The 16,101-nt window shown below is 38.9% G+C and overlaps 2 protein-coding genes across 3 annotated transcripts in view; both read right to left on the reverse strand.

Moving 5' to 3' along the window:
* Nucleotides 1-1,201: 1,201 nt before the first annotated feature.
* Nucleotides 1,202-10,366, reverse strand: adkb (adenosine kinase b). 2 transcript variants are annotated; one of them, XM_056242321.1, is made up of 11 exons: nucleotides 10,277-10,366; nucleotides 7,450-7,524; nucleotides 7,225-7,278; nucleotides 5,963-6,041; nucleotides 4,847-5,019; nucleotides 3,678-3,786; nucleotides 3,318-3,488; nucleotides 2,701-2,736; nucleotides 2,478-2,592; nucleotides 2,301-2,387; nucleotides 1,202-1,511 (listed from the first exon to the last, which is right to left on the reverse strand). In XM_056242321.1, exons 1-11 carry the CDS (start codon nucleotides 10,324-10,326, stop codon nucleotides 1,387-1,389), a joined length of 1,074 nt encoding a protein of 357 aa, XP_056098296.1. In that variant the 5' UTR covers nucleotides 10,327-10,366; the 3' UTR covers nucleotides 1,202-1,386. The 2 variants fall into 2 exon arrangements, with proteins under 2 accessions (XP_056098296.1, XP_056098295.1); XM_056242320.1 differs by lacking the exon at nucleotides 10,277-10,366 and adding an exon at nucleotides 9,567-9,767.
* Nucleotides 10,367-11,984: 1,618 nt separating this feature from the next.
* Nucleotides 11,985-16,101, reverse strand: part of vclb (vinculin b) — a 47,183-nt gene continuing 43,066 nt past the window's right edge. The window contains exons 18-21 of the mRNA XM_056242318.1: nucleotides 14,474-14,659; nucleotides 13,435-13,638; nucleotides 12,456-12,560; nucleotides 11,985-12,378 (exon numbers count right to left, since the gene is read on the reverse strand). Coding sequence (XP_056098293.1) covers nucleotides 12,232-12,378; nucleotides 12,456-12,560; nucleotides 13,435-13,638; nucleotides 14,474-14,659 — 642 coding nt within the window. The 3' untranslated portion in view covers nucleotides 11,985-12,231. The remainder of the gene's footprint in view (nucleotides 12,379-12,455; nucleotides 12,561-13,434; nucleotides 13,639-14,473; nucleotides 14,660-16,101) is intronic.

Consider the following 16,101-nt stretch of genomic DNA (forward strand, 5'->3'; position numbering starts at 1 on the left):
CTGACACACACACACACACACACACACACACACACTCACTACTGCACAGTCACACACTAATGCAAAGACACACACACTCACTAATGCACAGGGACACACTAATGCACTGACACACACACACACTCACTCACTACTGCACAGGCACACACTAATGCACTGACACACACACACACTCATTGACTACTGCACAGGCACACACTAATGCACTGACACACACACACACTCATTGACTACTGCACAGGCACACACTGATGCATGCACACACACACACACACACACACACACAATGCACAGGCACACAATAATGCACACACACTCATGCATGCACACACACACACACACAAACACACTCATGCACATACACACTCATGCACAAACACACACAGATGCATGCACACACACACATTAATGCACAGGCACACACTAATGCAGACACACAATAATGCACACACTCATGCACACACACACTCATGCACGCACACACACTCATGCACACACACACTCATGCACACACACACACACACTCATGCACACACACACACACACTCATGCACATACACACACTCATGCACATGCACTCATGCACAAACACACACTCATGCACAAACACACACTCATGCACAAACACACACTCATGCACAAACACACACTCATGCTCAAACACACACATGCTCAAACACACACATGCTCAAACACACACACACACTCATGCTCGCTCACACACACACACACACACACACTCATGCTCACACACACACTCATGCACAAACACACTCATGCACAAACGCACACTCATGCACAAACGCGCGCACACACACACACACACACACACACAAAAAAAAAAAAATGTACAACTTTGGAACAGTTAAAATCTTTTTATTAAACTGGTCAGTTGAATGGTCGTGTTCCAGAAGAGGAAAGAGCAAGTGTAAAAATCTTCCCACATCAGATACAGCTTATATGCATATTTAAACATTGTGCGTTTAAGATACAATTTGGTATGTCATAATAAATGTAGACCTGAAAGACAAAAATGTTCCAAGCAAAAATTCCATTAAATAATTCTTAATTTAATTTACCACTATTATTTTTGAAAATATAAATGCACTTACATAAAAGGATATCATGGATCTTTAATAGATTAAATATAGAATTATACTGCAATGTAGCATAAAAACAGATCAAAGACAATCCCTATTTAAACACAAACTCATCGGAGTATACGTAATGTGGTCGTCGCAATCCTGAAAAATGCCCGTTTAACAGGAAACGTGTGTAAACGAATGTAGAGGCACGCAGGTTGTGTTGCTGAAGCTTCAGCAGAAAGAAAGAAGATGAGATGGAAAGATTCCACATTGGGATCATACAGGAGAGTATGTGAAGGAGTTAGTGGAAATCGGGTTTCTCCGGGAAGGTGCAGCCCGCTCGCCGGATGATGACATTAGCGGCGTAGTGTCCTGCGCGGATACACTCTTCCAGCGGCTTCTCCTGAACCAACTCTGACAGGAATCCTGTAGGACACGTATATTGAAACAATAATACAAAATATTGCATTGAAAAAAATGTAAAACATACTCCAATAATACTTGCTTCCAAAAAAAAATGTTTACAGTGTATTTTAGCATGATATTAAAAAGAGTGCGCAGTTAATAAACTGAATTAAAGGGGTGGTATAATGCCCTTTTCAAAAGATGTAAAATAAATCTCTGATGTCCCCAGAGTGTGTGTGTGAAGTTTCAGCTCAAAATACCCCACAGATATTTTTTATATAGCATGTTAAAATTGTAACTTTTTGAGTGTGAGCAAAAAAGCTCCGTTTTTGTGTCTGTCCCTTTAAATGCAAATGAGCTGCTGCTCCCGCACAGGGGGCGGAACTTCAAGAGCTTGTGTCCTTTTACCTCACACAGACATGCACTGAAAATTTCAAATATTTTTAGCCTTTTATGTTCAAACCGGACTCAGATAAAGATGGAGACTCGAGAGACTCATATTCTGTCATGATAATCTATAAATCGTGTTCCCGGGGGCGGGGTTTATGTAAATTTTAGGGTTTGTGATGTCACTAACCCGGGAGGAAGCTCGTGTAGTTCTACCAGCCGTTTGTTGTAGTCCTTAAAAAGCAATTTCTTTAAAAGCAAAAATCTCCCTTTGCTTTGAACTTTGAGCGTCCGTAACTTTGCAGATGTTGTTTCTGCTCAAACAGCAACATTACACACTAACTAAAACTAGAAAAGTGAAATCATAATCAACCACGCCTTTAATAACTATCTTTGTCAAAAATGATCTGATGAATCATTTACCTCCCACAAAAGCATCACCAGCACCATTCGTGTCCACAATGTCGTTCTGGTCGATGTCTAAAACGGGAAACACTTTCACTTTATCACCTAAAAGAAGACAAACAAAGACAATTAATAAAAAACACATGGAAGATAACTGATCTGAATCAGCGCGTTTGATTGGTTTGACGGACGTACCCACAGTGGCCACAGTGTCCTCTCTGCCCTGAGTGAACACCACAATCCTCTGCCTGTTCTTGTTGACTTTGGGCAGAGACTGAACCCTCCGTGCGATCTCAGCGATGTCTTCAGTCTGCAGGAGCACCGGGAGAGTATACAGCACTGAGAGTGTGTTATAGGAGCAGTCCATTCATTCACAAGTCTACATTACTCATACGGTATTACAGTACGTTTCACTCGCCTCAAAGCCCTGCTCCTTTGCAAATGTAGCGGCTTCCTATAAAACAAACATCAGTTAACACACAATCATCAAAGAGACCTGCCAAAAAATAACCTAATGTGTGGAGGTTAGTTAAAAACTAATAACTGAACTCCATACGTGACATTTAAAGTCCCCCTGTGGTTAAAATCCAGCTTTTAATGTAGTCTATCAATACGCTTTAAGACAAACCATGTGTAAGTTCATAAGTCGACAGCATTGCTGAGTATTTTCTGCTTAAAACTGCAGTGAACCAAAGACAGTCTCAAAAACACGGTTTGAAATCGCTGGTGTTCCTGACGTCACAAACGACCTTGTAACCAATCAGATCAACGTGTGATCGTCAACCAGTGGATCTCTGAGCTGAGTGAGTGAGGAGGCGGGGCTCATTTGCATATTCATAGAACCATGCATACTAAATGAGGCAAGGGTGTCGAGTTACATTCAAGCTGTTTTAAGGCATGAAGAGTTCTTTTTTCAAGGAAAAGCCTTGTAAATATGTCATTTTGGTGATCAAAGATGAGTTTTAAGGGTTAAAATGATTGACCGCAGGGGGACTTTGTGAGCCGTTTAAACACCCTGATGATCTGAAGACTCACCGTCTCGTTTCCGAAGATGATGTCGACGTACGGCATGACCTTCATCAGCGGCTCTTTGAAGAACTGGCTGATGAAGGGGGCCGAGAGGTTGAGGCCGAAGATCTTGTTGTTGTCAGACGCGTGTTTGGCCACTCTGAGGATGGACTCTGGAGACACGGTCAGGAAAAAACCCTTCAGGACGGAGATCAGGAGTCAGATTCATACTTGCACATGACACTTATCAGATTTATACTTTAATAAGATGAGCATTTTGACCAGAAAATGGTTTGGATTATTCAACATCATTTGTTTCTTGAATAAGCTGCTCTATTCTCTCATTTGCACATTCAAACTAGCATAATGCAAATGTGAATCACTTACGGCGATGTAGTAAACTCGAGCTTTCTCCACCAGACTCCAGTTGCGATCAACATCCAGATGTTTCTCTTTATTATAGCAGTTTGCTGCTGCCAGGTTTGCAATCAGAGACCTACAAACACACAGTAATAGTCAAACATCGAGCCTGAAAATCACTATGGAACATTATATATTAATTCTCAGTACAGACAGATTGTAATATACAACATAAATCAAAGATTGAAAAGCTCTAGGTGAAACAGCATTAATCCACCGATGAATCATACAGTCTTTTACTAACTATATATGGTGATGTTATCAATATCACCATAATTTCCATTATTATTATTTTTACTATTAAATAGCATTATTATTACTATTAAAAATAATAATAATGGAAATAATGGTGATCATCCTGGACCAGTCGAGTGAAATATTAAGCTGTACGAAAAAATAAGAAATAATCTGAAGAATTAAGCTGTTATCATAGTTACAGTTGCATTGTTATGATGCTGTATTTGATTTGAACATGTAAAATGGGATTGTTTTACAGTATCAGCCATATTCTCAATTATATGCTATAAAATGTTCATAACAGTGTATCCCTGGATAAAACAGCGCATTAGGTCCATTATAATGTTTTGATCTCTGATTTCGCTCAAAGCTCGTCATTTCTCTTAGTATGAATTATGTTTAAAAAGATTTGATTCATATATGCTATGCTACCATTTCACCAAAAGAATTTAAAAAATAAATTAATACTTTTATGCATCAGTGATGCATTGAATGGATCAATAGTAACAGTAAAGACATTTATAATATTACAAAAGATTATATTTCTTTTGTCAAATAATCCTTAAACAAAAATCAGTTTCCCAAAAAATATGAAGCATCAACATTTATAATATTCAGAATGATTTTTGAGCATCATATTACAATGATTGCTGAAGGATCATGTGACACTGAAGACTGGAGTAATGATGATAAAAATTCAGCTTAATAAATTACACTTTACTATATAATCACTTAGAAAACAGCTGTTTTAAATTGAAATTATATTTCAGTTTTACTGTATTCTTGATCAAATACACGCAGCCTCAGACGAGACTTCTTTCTAAAACAGTAAAACATCTTTTGAGTGCTAGTGCGTATATATTAACTCGTACACGTGTAGAAGTGTGTTTGTGTCTGACCTGTTGTCTCCAGTAATGCAGGCCGCACACGTTCCTGTCGGTTCCTGACCTTGTTCATAATAATGAGCGTCAACATGAGCTTCAGCCGCTTTCTGCTTCAGAATCTCTCCAAAGTGATCCGTCCCTATACAGCCGAAGAACGTGGCCACTTTATGCGGCTCCTGGATCATCCACTGAGAGAGAGAAGATATCAAACACACAGTATTATTCTGGAGTTCTGCTGGGGTAAATCTGAGATGAAACTGCCTTCTTGTAATTTTCTGATAGACACACATATGGTAGTGATGTATCTTGTGATGTACCGGTCTTTACGTGGTCTCGGTCTTGTCACGGCCTTGACGGTCTTGGTCTCGGACCTCTCGGTCTTGTCTAGGTCTCGCTGTCTCAGACCGACACAGTGGTCGGGGGATTTAGCAATACAATACTACAATATCCACGGCGATATCCGCAACGGATTGAAGCACGCGTCCGAGTGAAGACAGTGCGGTGTGCGCGAGCCACACGAGAAAACACCGTATCCGCGCCACTGATCGCAGCGGCAACGAGCACTTTGGTCACTTGATTTAAAAAACACATATCATGTACAGTTTTTGATGTATTAATATTTAATATAACACATATCAGTGACATGATGGGTTTTACCTTCATTCAGGAGATTTTGGGTAACTGCACAACTGACAGATGACTTTGTGTGTGTGTGTGTGTGTGTGTAACCATAGCGACAAAACGACCAACTTTCAGATCCTGCACTTAAGCTTATAATTTCGTTTTTAAAAATATAATTATGTATTTAAAAGTTGCAGAATGGATTCATTTGGAGACTTCGAAATCGGCAGAGATAGGCAGGCAATGCAAAACAAAATCTTACAAGTTATTGCTTAGCTTCAACACTAGTCTGTTTTTGGGTCTCGACTTGGTCTCGGTACCCGTACCCTCTGGTCTTGGTAGTGTCTTGGTCTTGACTTGGTCTCGGTCTTGGTCCCCTCTGGTCTTGGTTTTGGACTTGGTCTCGACTTGGTCTGTCTTGGTCTGGGTACCCTCTGGTCTTGGTCTCGGTTTAGGCGGTCTTGACTACAAGTCTAACATATGGTGAGAAATAAGTGAGTGCCAGATTACCTGAGCGATTTTGACAGAGTTCTGTGTGGATCCACCGGCATGATACTCCACTTTACTCTTATTCACGATCTCATCAAACCTGCAGCACACACACGAGAAGCTCTTTCTTTAACGTTAGTGACTTGTAGAGTCCATGAGATCCTGATGTTACAGAGAATGTAAAGAGAAGTCTCTGCTGCTCTCCACAGGGCAGAGACGGTACAACACTAAAACTACATTCACAATTCTGCTTTTCTGCTCAAACACCTTTTACTGTAGTTTACACGCAAACATTATTAGGACTGGGCGGCACCGCTTATATCATCATAGATATATATGCATGCAATGGTTGAACATGATGAACCGAGAAAGAAAATATCACTTATTTCTAGTTTGTATTTTACCAGTCATTTTCTGAATTAATTTTCCTAATATGTTGTTTGTACCATTTGTCTTTAGCCTTCATAATATGATATAATGATGACTGGGCAATTATATCAAATATTTATGATACAGTACCGGTCAAAAGTTTGGAATAATTAAGATTTTTTAATGTTTTTGAAAGAAGTCTCTTCTGCTCACCATGTCTGCATTAATTTAATCAATTAATGAGTAACATTATGAAATATTTTTGCAATTTAAAATAGCTATTTTCAATGTGAATATATTTTAAACTGTAATTTATTTCTGTGATCAAAGCTGTATTTTCAGCATCGTTACTCCAGTCTTCAGTGTCACATGATCCTTCAGAAATCATTCTTTATTTTTATTTCTTATTTTTATCAATGTTGAAATGAAAATGTGCTGCTTCATATTTTTGTGGAAACCGTGATACACCCCCATTCAAAAGTTTGAGATAAGTAATATAAAAAAAGAAAGAAATTAATACTTTTATTCAGCAGGGAAGCATTAAATTGATAAAAAGTGACAGTAAAGACATTTATAATGTTACGAAAGATTCAATTTTTAAAGAAATTTTCTTTCTATTTGTCAAAGAATTTTGCTAAGAATTTAGTTTCAGTTTCTACAAAAATATGAAATATATTCAAATAGAAAAGTTATTTTAAATTGTAATAATATTTCACAATATTACTGTTTTACTGCATTTTGATCAAATAAATGCAGCCTTGGTGAGCAGAAGAGACTTCTTTCAAAAACATAACAAATCTTAATTATTCAGAAATTTTGACCAGTACTGTATATTCAAAGATTTTGCCGGTGATATAACAATAAGCAACATTGCGAACACAGCAGTGAACATAATTCATAACGATGTCACTCACAAAGCTTTATGTTTCTCCTCTGCCAGGATCTGATCATTGGGCTTCAATCCATACCTGCACACACACACACACACACAGGTTAGTTGATGAATAATTACTCTAACAGTGCTCAAGGAAATCCACAGTGTGTTTCTGGCTCAGGTTGTGTGATCACAGAAGCGTATCGATCATAAGAACGGCTGTGCGCGCATGACCTTGAAACACACACAGTTCGTCACTACTCACTTATCAAGAAAATCCTTATCCACCACAGCAGAGATGTCCAGCAGCGGATTCCCCATCCCAAACAGAGCGTTCTGACTGCAACACACACACACACACACGGGAGGAAAACATCTTACAATAACTGATATTTACTCTTTATTCACTTTAATATATTACAATATTGCATTACTCACTAAAAAAAGTATAATAATTACATTACTTAGTTACTTTTTATTTAAAGTTATGAATTATGTTACTTTTTCCAGGCCTTGCATGTTTTCATTACTATGCGTTCAACAAAATATGCCCGTTACTCACTGTGAATTTGTTTTTGCATACATTAAAACATGAAAAGCACAAATTCGTCATAAGCAGAAACTGCCAGCCATCAGATCATCAGTGCATGCAAATGCTTGATTTAACACCGCATAATATTGCATCTCCTTGTGAACTTTTAGAAAGTTTGCATTAAAAGTCGACATGAAATACAACTGGTTTGTCAGGCTAATAGTAGTAGTCCGTTTAAACCTGTTCATTATATAGAAAGCTTCACAGGATGATAACGAGGAGGGCTGTACATCTAAAACCTGTCCTGACCCACAATGTCTCACAAGCAAGGCGAGCATTTGACATTATTAAACTTAAACTTTGTTATTTATTTTTGAAATGACTGATCATTTCGCTTGATAAGACCCTTATTCATCGTCTGGTGTCGTTTAAAGCCCTTTGAACAGTTTGCACTGAAACTGTCTTTTGGACCTTGAACCGTTTGGTGCCCAGCAAAGTGCATTATATGGAGAAAAATCCTGGAATGTTTTCATCAAAAACCTTCATTTCTTTTCGACTGAAGAAAGAAAGACATGAACATCTTGGATGACATGGGGGAGAGTAAATTATCAGCAAAAGATTTTTTAAAAGTGAACTAATCCTTTAATTTACTGTAAGTGTATGCATAAGAACAGCATGAACATTCTGCTAGTCTTCTCCTTTTTTGTTCTACTGAAGTAATTTAAAGTTTTTGGAAAGACATCAATGAGCAGATTCAGAACATTCCTTCCCGAGGGAACTATATCCATTCTGAGAGTGACAGGTGGAGGTCACATGACCGGGGTTTCAGTGACACTGCCTTTGAGACAAGAACCCTTGGTGGGCTTATTAGAAGGAGAGCCACACAGACCAGAATCGCACTCTTTCATTCGGTGAAACGGACATTGTGGGTCAGGACAGGTTTTAGATGTACAGCCCTCCTCGTTATCATCCTGTGAAGCTTTCTATATAATGAACAGGTTTAAATCGACTACTACTATTAGCCTGACAAACCAGTTGTATATCATGTCGACTTTTAATGCAAACTTTCTAAAAGTTCACAACAAAAACAGTTTACAGGCCTTTAAAGTGCTTTTTTATAATTAACATTGTGAAAAGTTTACACAAACCGGAAATCTAATATCTGAACATATAGTGTGTGTTAAATGTGTTTTACATGGGAATGTGTTTACAGCGCAGAGCACATGCTATAGTGCTGACTAAACACATGCAGCACACACACACACACACACACACACACACACACACACACACACACACACACACACACACACACAAAAACCACCAAAACTATACACGTTGGCCAACATTCTTCACGTGAAACATTGACAAGCATCAATTTGTCAGGGAACTGGAATGAAAACTGCCACAAGTGATTAGTGGATGTACACGTGCACGTGCATTCTGCCATATATAACGCGTGCACGCATTACTGCAACATATGAGTACATGCACATTAATCTGACAGTTAAAGGTCAACAAAAAACAGAATCATTTTAAGTTGTCATTCCAGTTCTGTCATTTTCAAAAACTATCAACAGCCTAATTGTACGTTTGTGTAACTGACTGACTGACATACATATACACATGCATACGTATAATAATACACATACAGACATACATACACACACACACACACACACACACACACACACACACACAGAGAGAGAGAGACGCTGAATAAGAATATTGTATTACTTAATATACCACAAATGAGGAAATAAAGCACGTTGCATCATAAAGACAAACAATGCCCAACCCGGAAGAACACAAACAGAGAGACTGACTGAACACACACTGCTGTACTGTACCTGACTGTCGGCATGATCACACACACACTGATTGTCTGCAGTAAAACTGATTCTGGCTCTCGCGCCCCGTCCACGCTGCGAGCGCGTGCGTCTGTGTTCTCCTTCTGTTCTCCACACACTCCAAACACAACCCGGAAGCCGAAATCACTCCAGAGATACAGATGATTGGTTACATCCATAGGTTACATCACACGCATGGGCGGATCATCATCCTGGTTGGCTGACTAGCCCACATGTGTTTTTAAGGTCTGATATGTTACTATCATAACACGTGTCGCGTGTGCACTGCATGCGTCTGACAGACAGACACGAGAGATCAAAATAAAATCTAAACAACATGTATGAACTCTGCTGCAAATGACGTTATGATGGCAAATATGCAAATATGCACGCGCAGAGGACTGAATGCGCTGCTGGTACATTTTGTTCAGGCAACAGTGCAACCATCAAACATACTCGGATCCATAATGTTTAAGATGCATTAATTACATTTCTGCATATCAAATCATAAATTACTCGAGTGCATGACGCATGTGTTATCGATGTGTGTGTGTGTGTGTGTGTGTGTGTGTTATGGTGGCAGGTATCAGCTCTGCTGTGATGAAATCAAAACATCCCCTGCCTGAACTCGACATGATTCTCAGATGCACATCGCGATTCTGACAGACAAACAGACTCGCAATCAAAGCACCGACGGTGTGTGTGTTTACCTCAACGCCTTCTGCGCGCGCGAGCCGCCAGTACAGTCACACACCGACATCTTCCTTCTCACACTGACACACTCTCCAGCTGCTCTCAGATCAGTTTGCCTTTGCCATCTTCTGTTTTGTGCTGATGCATTTGGCAAGTTGCATTAATCAATTTCATGGTCATCATGCAGTATACCTCAAAATATTTCTTATTGTAAGATTTATTTTGCCTACATCTGTAATAATATCTCCTTGCATAACATAAATACCATAGTTGATACACCTATTATTACCGTAACACTGGTGTTTATACTTGTACTCGCACATAAAAGTTAGATTTGTTGCATATGTTCATTAAAACTAATAGGATGAGCTCAGATTTAACTGCAATATTAAAGGATAAATGAAAATGATTCACTCAAATTGAGTTTGTAAGAGTTTTGAAATGTAAAGTGTAAATACTGGAGAAATTAATACTATTTAATAATATCTATTCTATTTTTATTTAAAAACTATTTTCCCCTAATTTCTCCTTAATTATTTTTCTGTTTTACCTTCAGTTATTTTAGTATTGAGACACTATTATATTTTTTTTAATCAAATATAGTTTTAAACTTAGATTAAATTGTAATTGTAGTTATTTTTAGTAATTTAGTTCGTTTTTTTAAATGTCTATATAGTTTTAATTAATTTTTATTTCAGTTTTAAATCGAGTTATTTTAGTTAAACTAATCAAGTTAAACTAAATGAAGACGAGAAATGTTGCTTTGGCAACTAACTAAAATAAAATAAGTACTTTTTATTCTATGTTATTTGTAGTTAACTATAACAACCCTGCCTTCAGAACACCTCTTTTAACTTTAATTGTGGATATCGTACTGCATGTCAAAAATCCAATTGCAAAATTGTCTAGTTAGAATATAACGGATATCATAACTCATTAACTGTGGTAAAAACGGCAAAGCACGGACTTAAGTGTCAGTGGCAACAATAAGATAAAAGACATTAATGTTGAATAAATTGCTTTAAATTTAGAAAGCTAATCTCGTTATAAAATGCATATTTAAAAAGATCATATCAACAAATATAGTCCCACACATATGATTCAGCTGATAATAAGTTCTTTTATTATGACAAGGCACATTAGGTCTTACAGGCTGTCTTTAATTAAAGATGAACACATTATTTACATTAAATCTGCTGGTCTCCTCAACCATAGAAAAAGCAAATATATGCATATTCTCACTCATATAAATATACTTGAGTGTGCATTCTGCAAGAGATTTTAGTAGTGTATTAGCACAGTGACGTCTTAGTGGAAATACAAGGATGGCAGTGTGTGTGTGTGTGTGTGTGTGTGTGTGGGGATATATAATGCTAATGGACTGGTTTTGCATAGAGTCATGAAGCACCAGGTCGCAGCTCTGATTACCTCTGTATTTCTTGTATTGGAGAGTTTGCAGCGTCATCCCTGAATGAAAGGTTTCATCCACTAACCAGTTACCAACATTAGGGCATTTATATGCGGTCATCAACACTTTTCATTAAAAAGCACATTATGAGGATTTCATAATCCAAAATCTGTGCTTGTTTGTGAAGACGTTTTGTTGGTGACATTTAATAACATATTCAAAGAGTGAAAACAAGGCTGGTGAGAAATTATATATATATATATATATATATATATATGTTATAGATCCACATTTTGTAAAAAAAAAAAAAAAAAAAAAAAAAGAAGGAAAAAAAAAGAAGAAAATAATGACAATTGTGAAATTTTCCCTCCTACCCGGGATCAATCAAACCAAAATAAATCATTCTTCGCAAATTATAAAAGCAATGTTTTTTTTACACTCAATGACATTCAAGAACACCGGTTTTGATAGTGGGATAGTTTAGTCCACGAGGTGGATGAGACGTCTGCATTGACATTGATGACCTGGACAGTGCATGCTGGGATATGTGCACTGGTTGTTCGCTCACTGGTACCAGGGTGTCTTGCGGACCCAGCGCAGGGTGAAGCCGGCGTCTGTGCGGATCTTGATGGACGCGGCCTCGGCTTCTCTCACCGTCTCCTTCACCGACTGCATCAGGTTCTGGGCGTTATGGACCAGCATCTCCGTGGCCTACGAGAGAACCAGCACACGTTCAGAACGGGTTTCCTGATTTTAAACGAGAAACGGCAGCGGGTTTGAGATCTGACCTGCTCTGATTCCTCCTCGCTGATGTTGGTGCGTCCCAGCATGGTGGCCTTCACAGTGGAGAGGATCTTCAGCTGTGTGCTGATGGTAGGAATCCTCTCACACACCTACAGAAAGACACAGAAATACTATTTTTACAAGAACAAACAGTCATAAAGTGCATCTTGTGCAGTAGTGCTATTGTGATCTTAAATTGCTCTATTTCCCTTTGCATGCACTTTCATTTAGGGATGCACGATATATCATCCACCTTATCGGTATCAGCCGATATATGTTAATTTTAATGTTATCGTTATCAGCCAAATATGAAAATTTGGCCGATATATTAAAGCCGATAAATAATGTATTATTTCCTTCAGCTGAGACGCTTCAAATGCGCACTGTTCAACATGATGGTTTTGAATTGCTTGAAATATGATTGGAATCACTTCAAAAAAAGGAAAATACGGCAAAGTGCAACATGTGCAGCGCAAGTCTGTCATATCGGCTATTTAAAATTATAATGATAATATTATAATTGTGTGATTGAGACATGGATTTTTAATTGCGAGACATTTGTTTTTGTTATCAGTCTCTCAAAAATTATATAAAAACTTGGATTTAGCTTTAACGGCCAATTTATCGGTTATCGGCTTTCAAGTATAAAGAATTATCGGTTATCGGTATCAGCGCAGCCCTAGTTTCATTATCAGTTGACCCAATTGAACGAATTTGCCGCTTTTCTGAACGAGTCCATATTGATGGTCAAATTTTTTCGGTGAATAGATTCAAAAGAGTCGCTTAGATGAATCAGTACTGCTGTAATGCAGTTTGCCAGCCACAAAATTGGCCAAACCCTACAAACAAGCGCAGCAAACATGGAAATTGCATTTTAAATCACAACCTGGTCTCAGTTCGGTTTGCATTTATGAAGTGCACACATTAGCCAAAACTCTTCCCAGACTCCAGAACCACATCAACACATGTGCTTCCTCTTATTACCTGCAGCAGGTTTGTTCGTATGCGTTTGTCGGTGCACTGCTTGGCGACCTCTTTGGCGAGGCGCGTGACCTCGTCGGAGGCTTTGGCGATGTCTTTGGCACACTGGATGAGCGCCCTCTTATTCCCGCCGCTTCCTCGGACCAGTCGAGACATCTCGGCCATCAGCAGAGCCATGCGCTTGGCGGCGCCGATGATGTCATTACCCTGCAAAAACAGTCGTCGTTTAACTCATCCTCACGTTCTATAACAAATCCTTCCCTCGCGGGTCAAAATGACCCGGAGCCCAAAAAATACACCTCATTTTTGGTCCAGAAAGCTTATTTTGTTTGTAATGCATTTTTTTTGGGAGATTTTTTGTTATATTTTATTTTATTTACCTCTAAATTACTAGATTTTATAAATAAATAATAATTTAAGCACACACATTCTTTCAACTTAAATTCAAAATAACTCACAATTGCATGCATAACCCTTTTAATTCAGCTCAAAATATCTTACATTGGGAGTCTTTGTCGACCTCTTGTGGGAAAAAAAAACATATATAACATCATATTTCATGACTCTAGCCACTAGATGGCCTTGTATCTTTATATGTTGCAAATGATCTGTTCTGCTGGGTCCTAAAGTCAGTTTCTCTTCAGTATGCATTCAGATACACATGTAGACATTATAAAATATTTTTTTGGTAAAGTTTTAGCATTTTTAGTTTGAATTTTGAGCATTTTTAGTTTTTTCTATGTGTACTAAAGCATTCCTCGCATTCCATTCAATCCTATGGGGGTCAAATTGACCCGCGAGGGAAGGGTCTTTTTTAAACTTCAACCACAAAACTCCTCAAATCCATAAAATATTTTCGGAGTGTATTCGTGGTTCAAGTGCGACAAAAGCCCCTCCGATTGAACACTCAATTTGTAAAAAAAAAAAAAAATAGAAAAATAAAATAAAACCATTCCGGGTCAAAATGACCCGAAGGAAGGATGAGGGTTTAAATAACCCCCGCATGGACCAAAACCCATCCGGCAGACTCTTTGGCACTGACCTTGCTGGACCACTTGCGGGCCTCGTCGTGCAGCTGCCGGGCCGCCACCATCATGGGCTCGCTGATCACTTCTCCGGCCTGCGTCTCCGGGAACTCCTCGTCCTTCTCCTCGGGGGGTGGAGGTCTGGGCGGAGGCACTTCACCCTCCGGCAGGGGCGGTTTTGGAGGAGCCGCGGTGTCGCTGATCTGAAGGAGAACCCGCGTTCATGTTTAAACTCTTGCCTGTGTAATGAGTGTGTGTGCATGTTTCACGTGGTGAACAGGTTCAGTAGTGAGGCGTGGCCTAAACCAGCTCACACGATTTATACAGTGTGTATTGAAGCAGTCGATAGAAAGAAGCAGTCAAGCAACAGGAGGTGACAGTAAAGCCCCTTTCACACAGCGCGTTGATACCGGGAAATAGCCAGAACGCATACTGTGTGAACGCAAACACGACCCGGGATTGATGCCGGGCTGGGGACCTAGTAACATTGCCGTGTTCGGCCGCTGTGTGAACAAAAGTCGTAATGATGACCCTGAAGCCAGCTATCGATCGCCAGCGCGAAACGTTGCGTAATGCGCTAGTTTATGATCGAATTAGAGAAAAAAAATGCACAAGTGTGGTTGCAGCTCATAAGCAAACTTAAGACGCGGCTGAGACATTAGGCTACATGTTACAGCGATGTCACGTGTCTTTACGGGTTGTGTGTGGACAGAGCAAGGCGAGCATTTGTGCTTATAAAACTTAAAGTTTTTTATTTATTTTTGAAATGAGCGATGGTTTCGCTAGATAAGACCCTTATTCATCGTCTGGTATCGTTTAAAGCTGCACTGAAACTGTCATTTGGACCTTGAACCGTTTGGACCCCATTGAAGTCCATTATATGGAGGGAAAATCCTGGAATGTTTTCATCAAAAACCTTCATTTCTTTTCGACTGAAGAAAGAAAGACATGGACATCTTGGATGACATGGGGGTGAGTAAATATCACCAAAAGTTTTTTTTAAAGTGAACTAATCCTTTAAGTGCAGTTGTAGTTACTAGGAAACAGTGTTTGTTTACTTTACTTTATTGTACCATTCCTGGGAAATTTGTCTTGGACAACATGACACGGCCAGTACACAACTTCTATCACACACACAACACAGAACATAGCATACAATAATTAGAATATAACAACATTCCAATAATAAAAACTAGCATCAAAAATCCTCGTTGTTTACTGTGCTCATGAGCTGAAATCTGAATATTGTTGTGCTATTGTTCATTTAAAGGGATAGTTCACCCCAAAATGTAAACTCTGTCAGTAATGACTCTCCCTCATGTTGTTCCCCGTAAGACTTTCGTTCATCTTCAGAACACAAATTATGATATTTGTGATTAAATCTGAGAGCTGGATCACTCCTCCATAGGCTTCTAAGGGATTGAAACTTGCCGGAAAAGTTATTAAAGACATCGTTAAAATAGTCCGAGTGACTACAGCGGCTCAACCTTAAGTTTATCAAGCGACGAGAATACTTTCTGTGCGCAAAACTTTATTCAACTATTCATGTTCTTCTCTGTGGGCCTCGAGTGAGTTCATGTAGTGTAACAGCGCAGCGCTTCTGGGTTGCACGTCACACGCAGGCTCACTATTGGCCGACGCTGGT

The sequence above is a fragment of the Rhinichthys klamathensis genome, unplaced genomic scaffold, assembly GCF_029890125.1.
Source record: "Rhinichthys klamathensis goyatoka isolate OS25496 unplaced genomic scaffold, OSU_Roscu_1.1 h1tg000721l_1, whole genome shotgun sequence".
NCBI lineage: Eukaryota > Metazoa > Chordata > Actinopteri > Cypriniformes > Leuciscidae > Rhinichthys > Rhinichthys klamathensis.

Excerpts from the sequence above, each read along its gene's own strand:
- adkb (XM_056242320.1), bottom strand. The coding sequence starts at position 9,745 with ATGGATGTAACCAATCATCTGTATCTCTGGAGTGATTTCGGCTTCCGG. Across the intron at positions 7,279-7,449 it reads GATAAGGATTTTCTTGATAA|GTATGGATTGAAGCCCAATG; the intron begins GTGAGTAGTGAC and ends GTGTGTGTGCAG. Across the intron at positions 1,512-2,300 it reads TGGTGATGCTTTTGTGGGAG|GATTCCTGTCAGAGTTGGTT; the intron begins GTAAATGATTCA and ends CGTGTCCTACAG.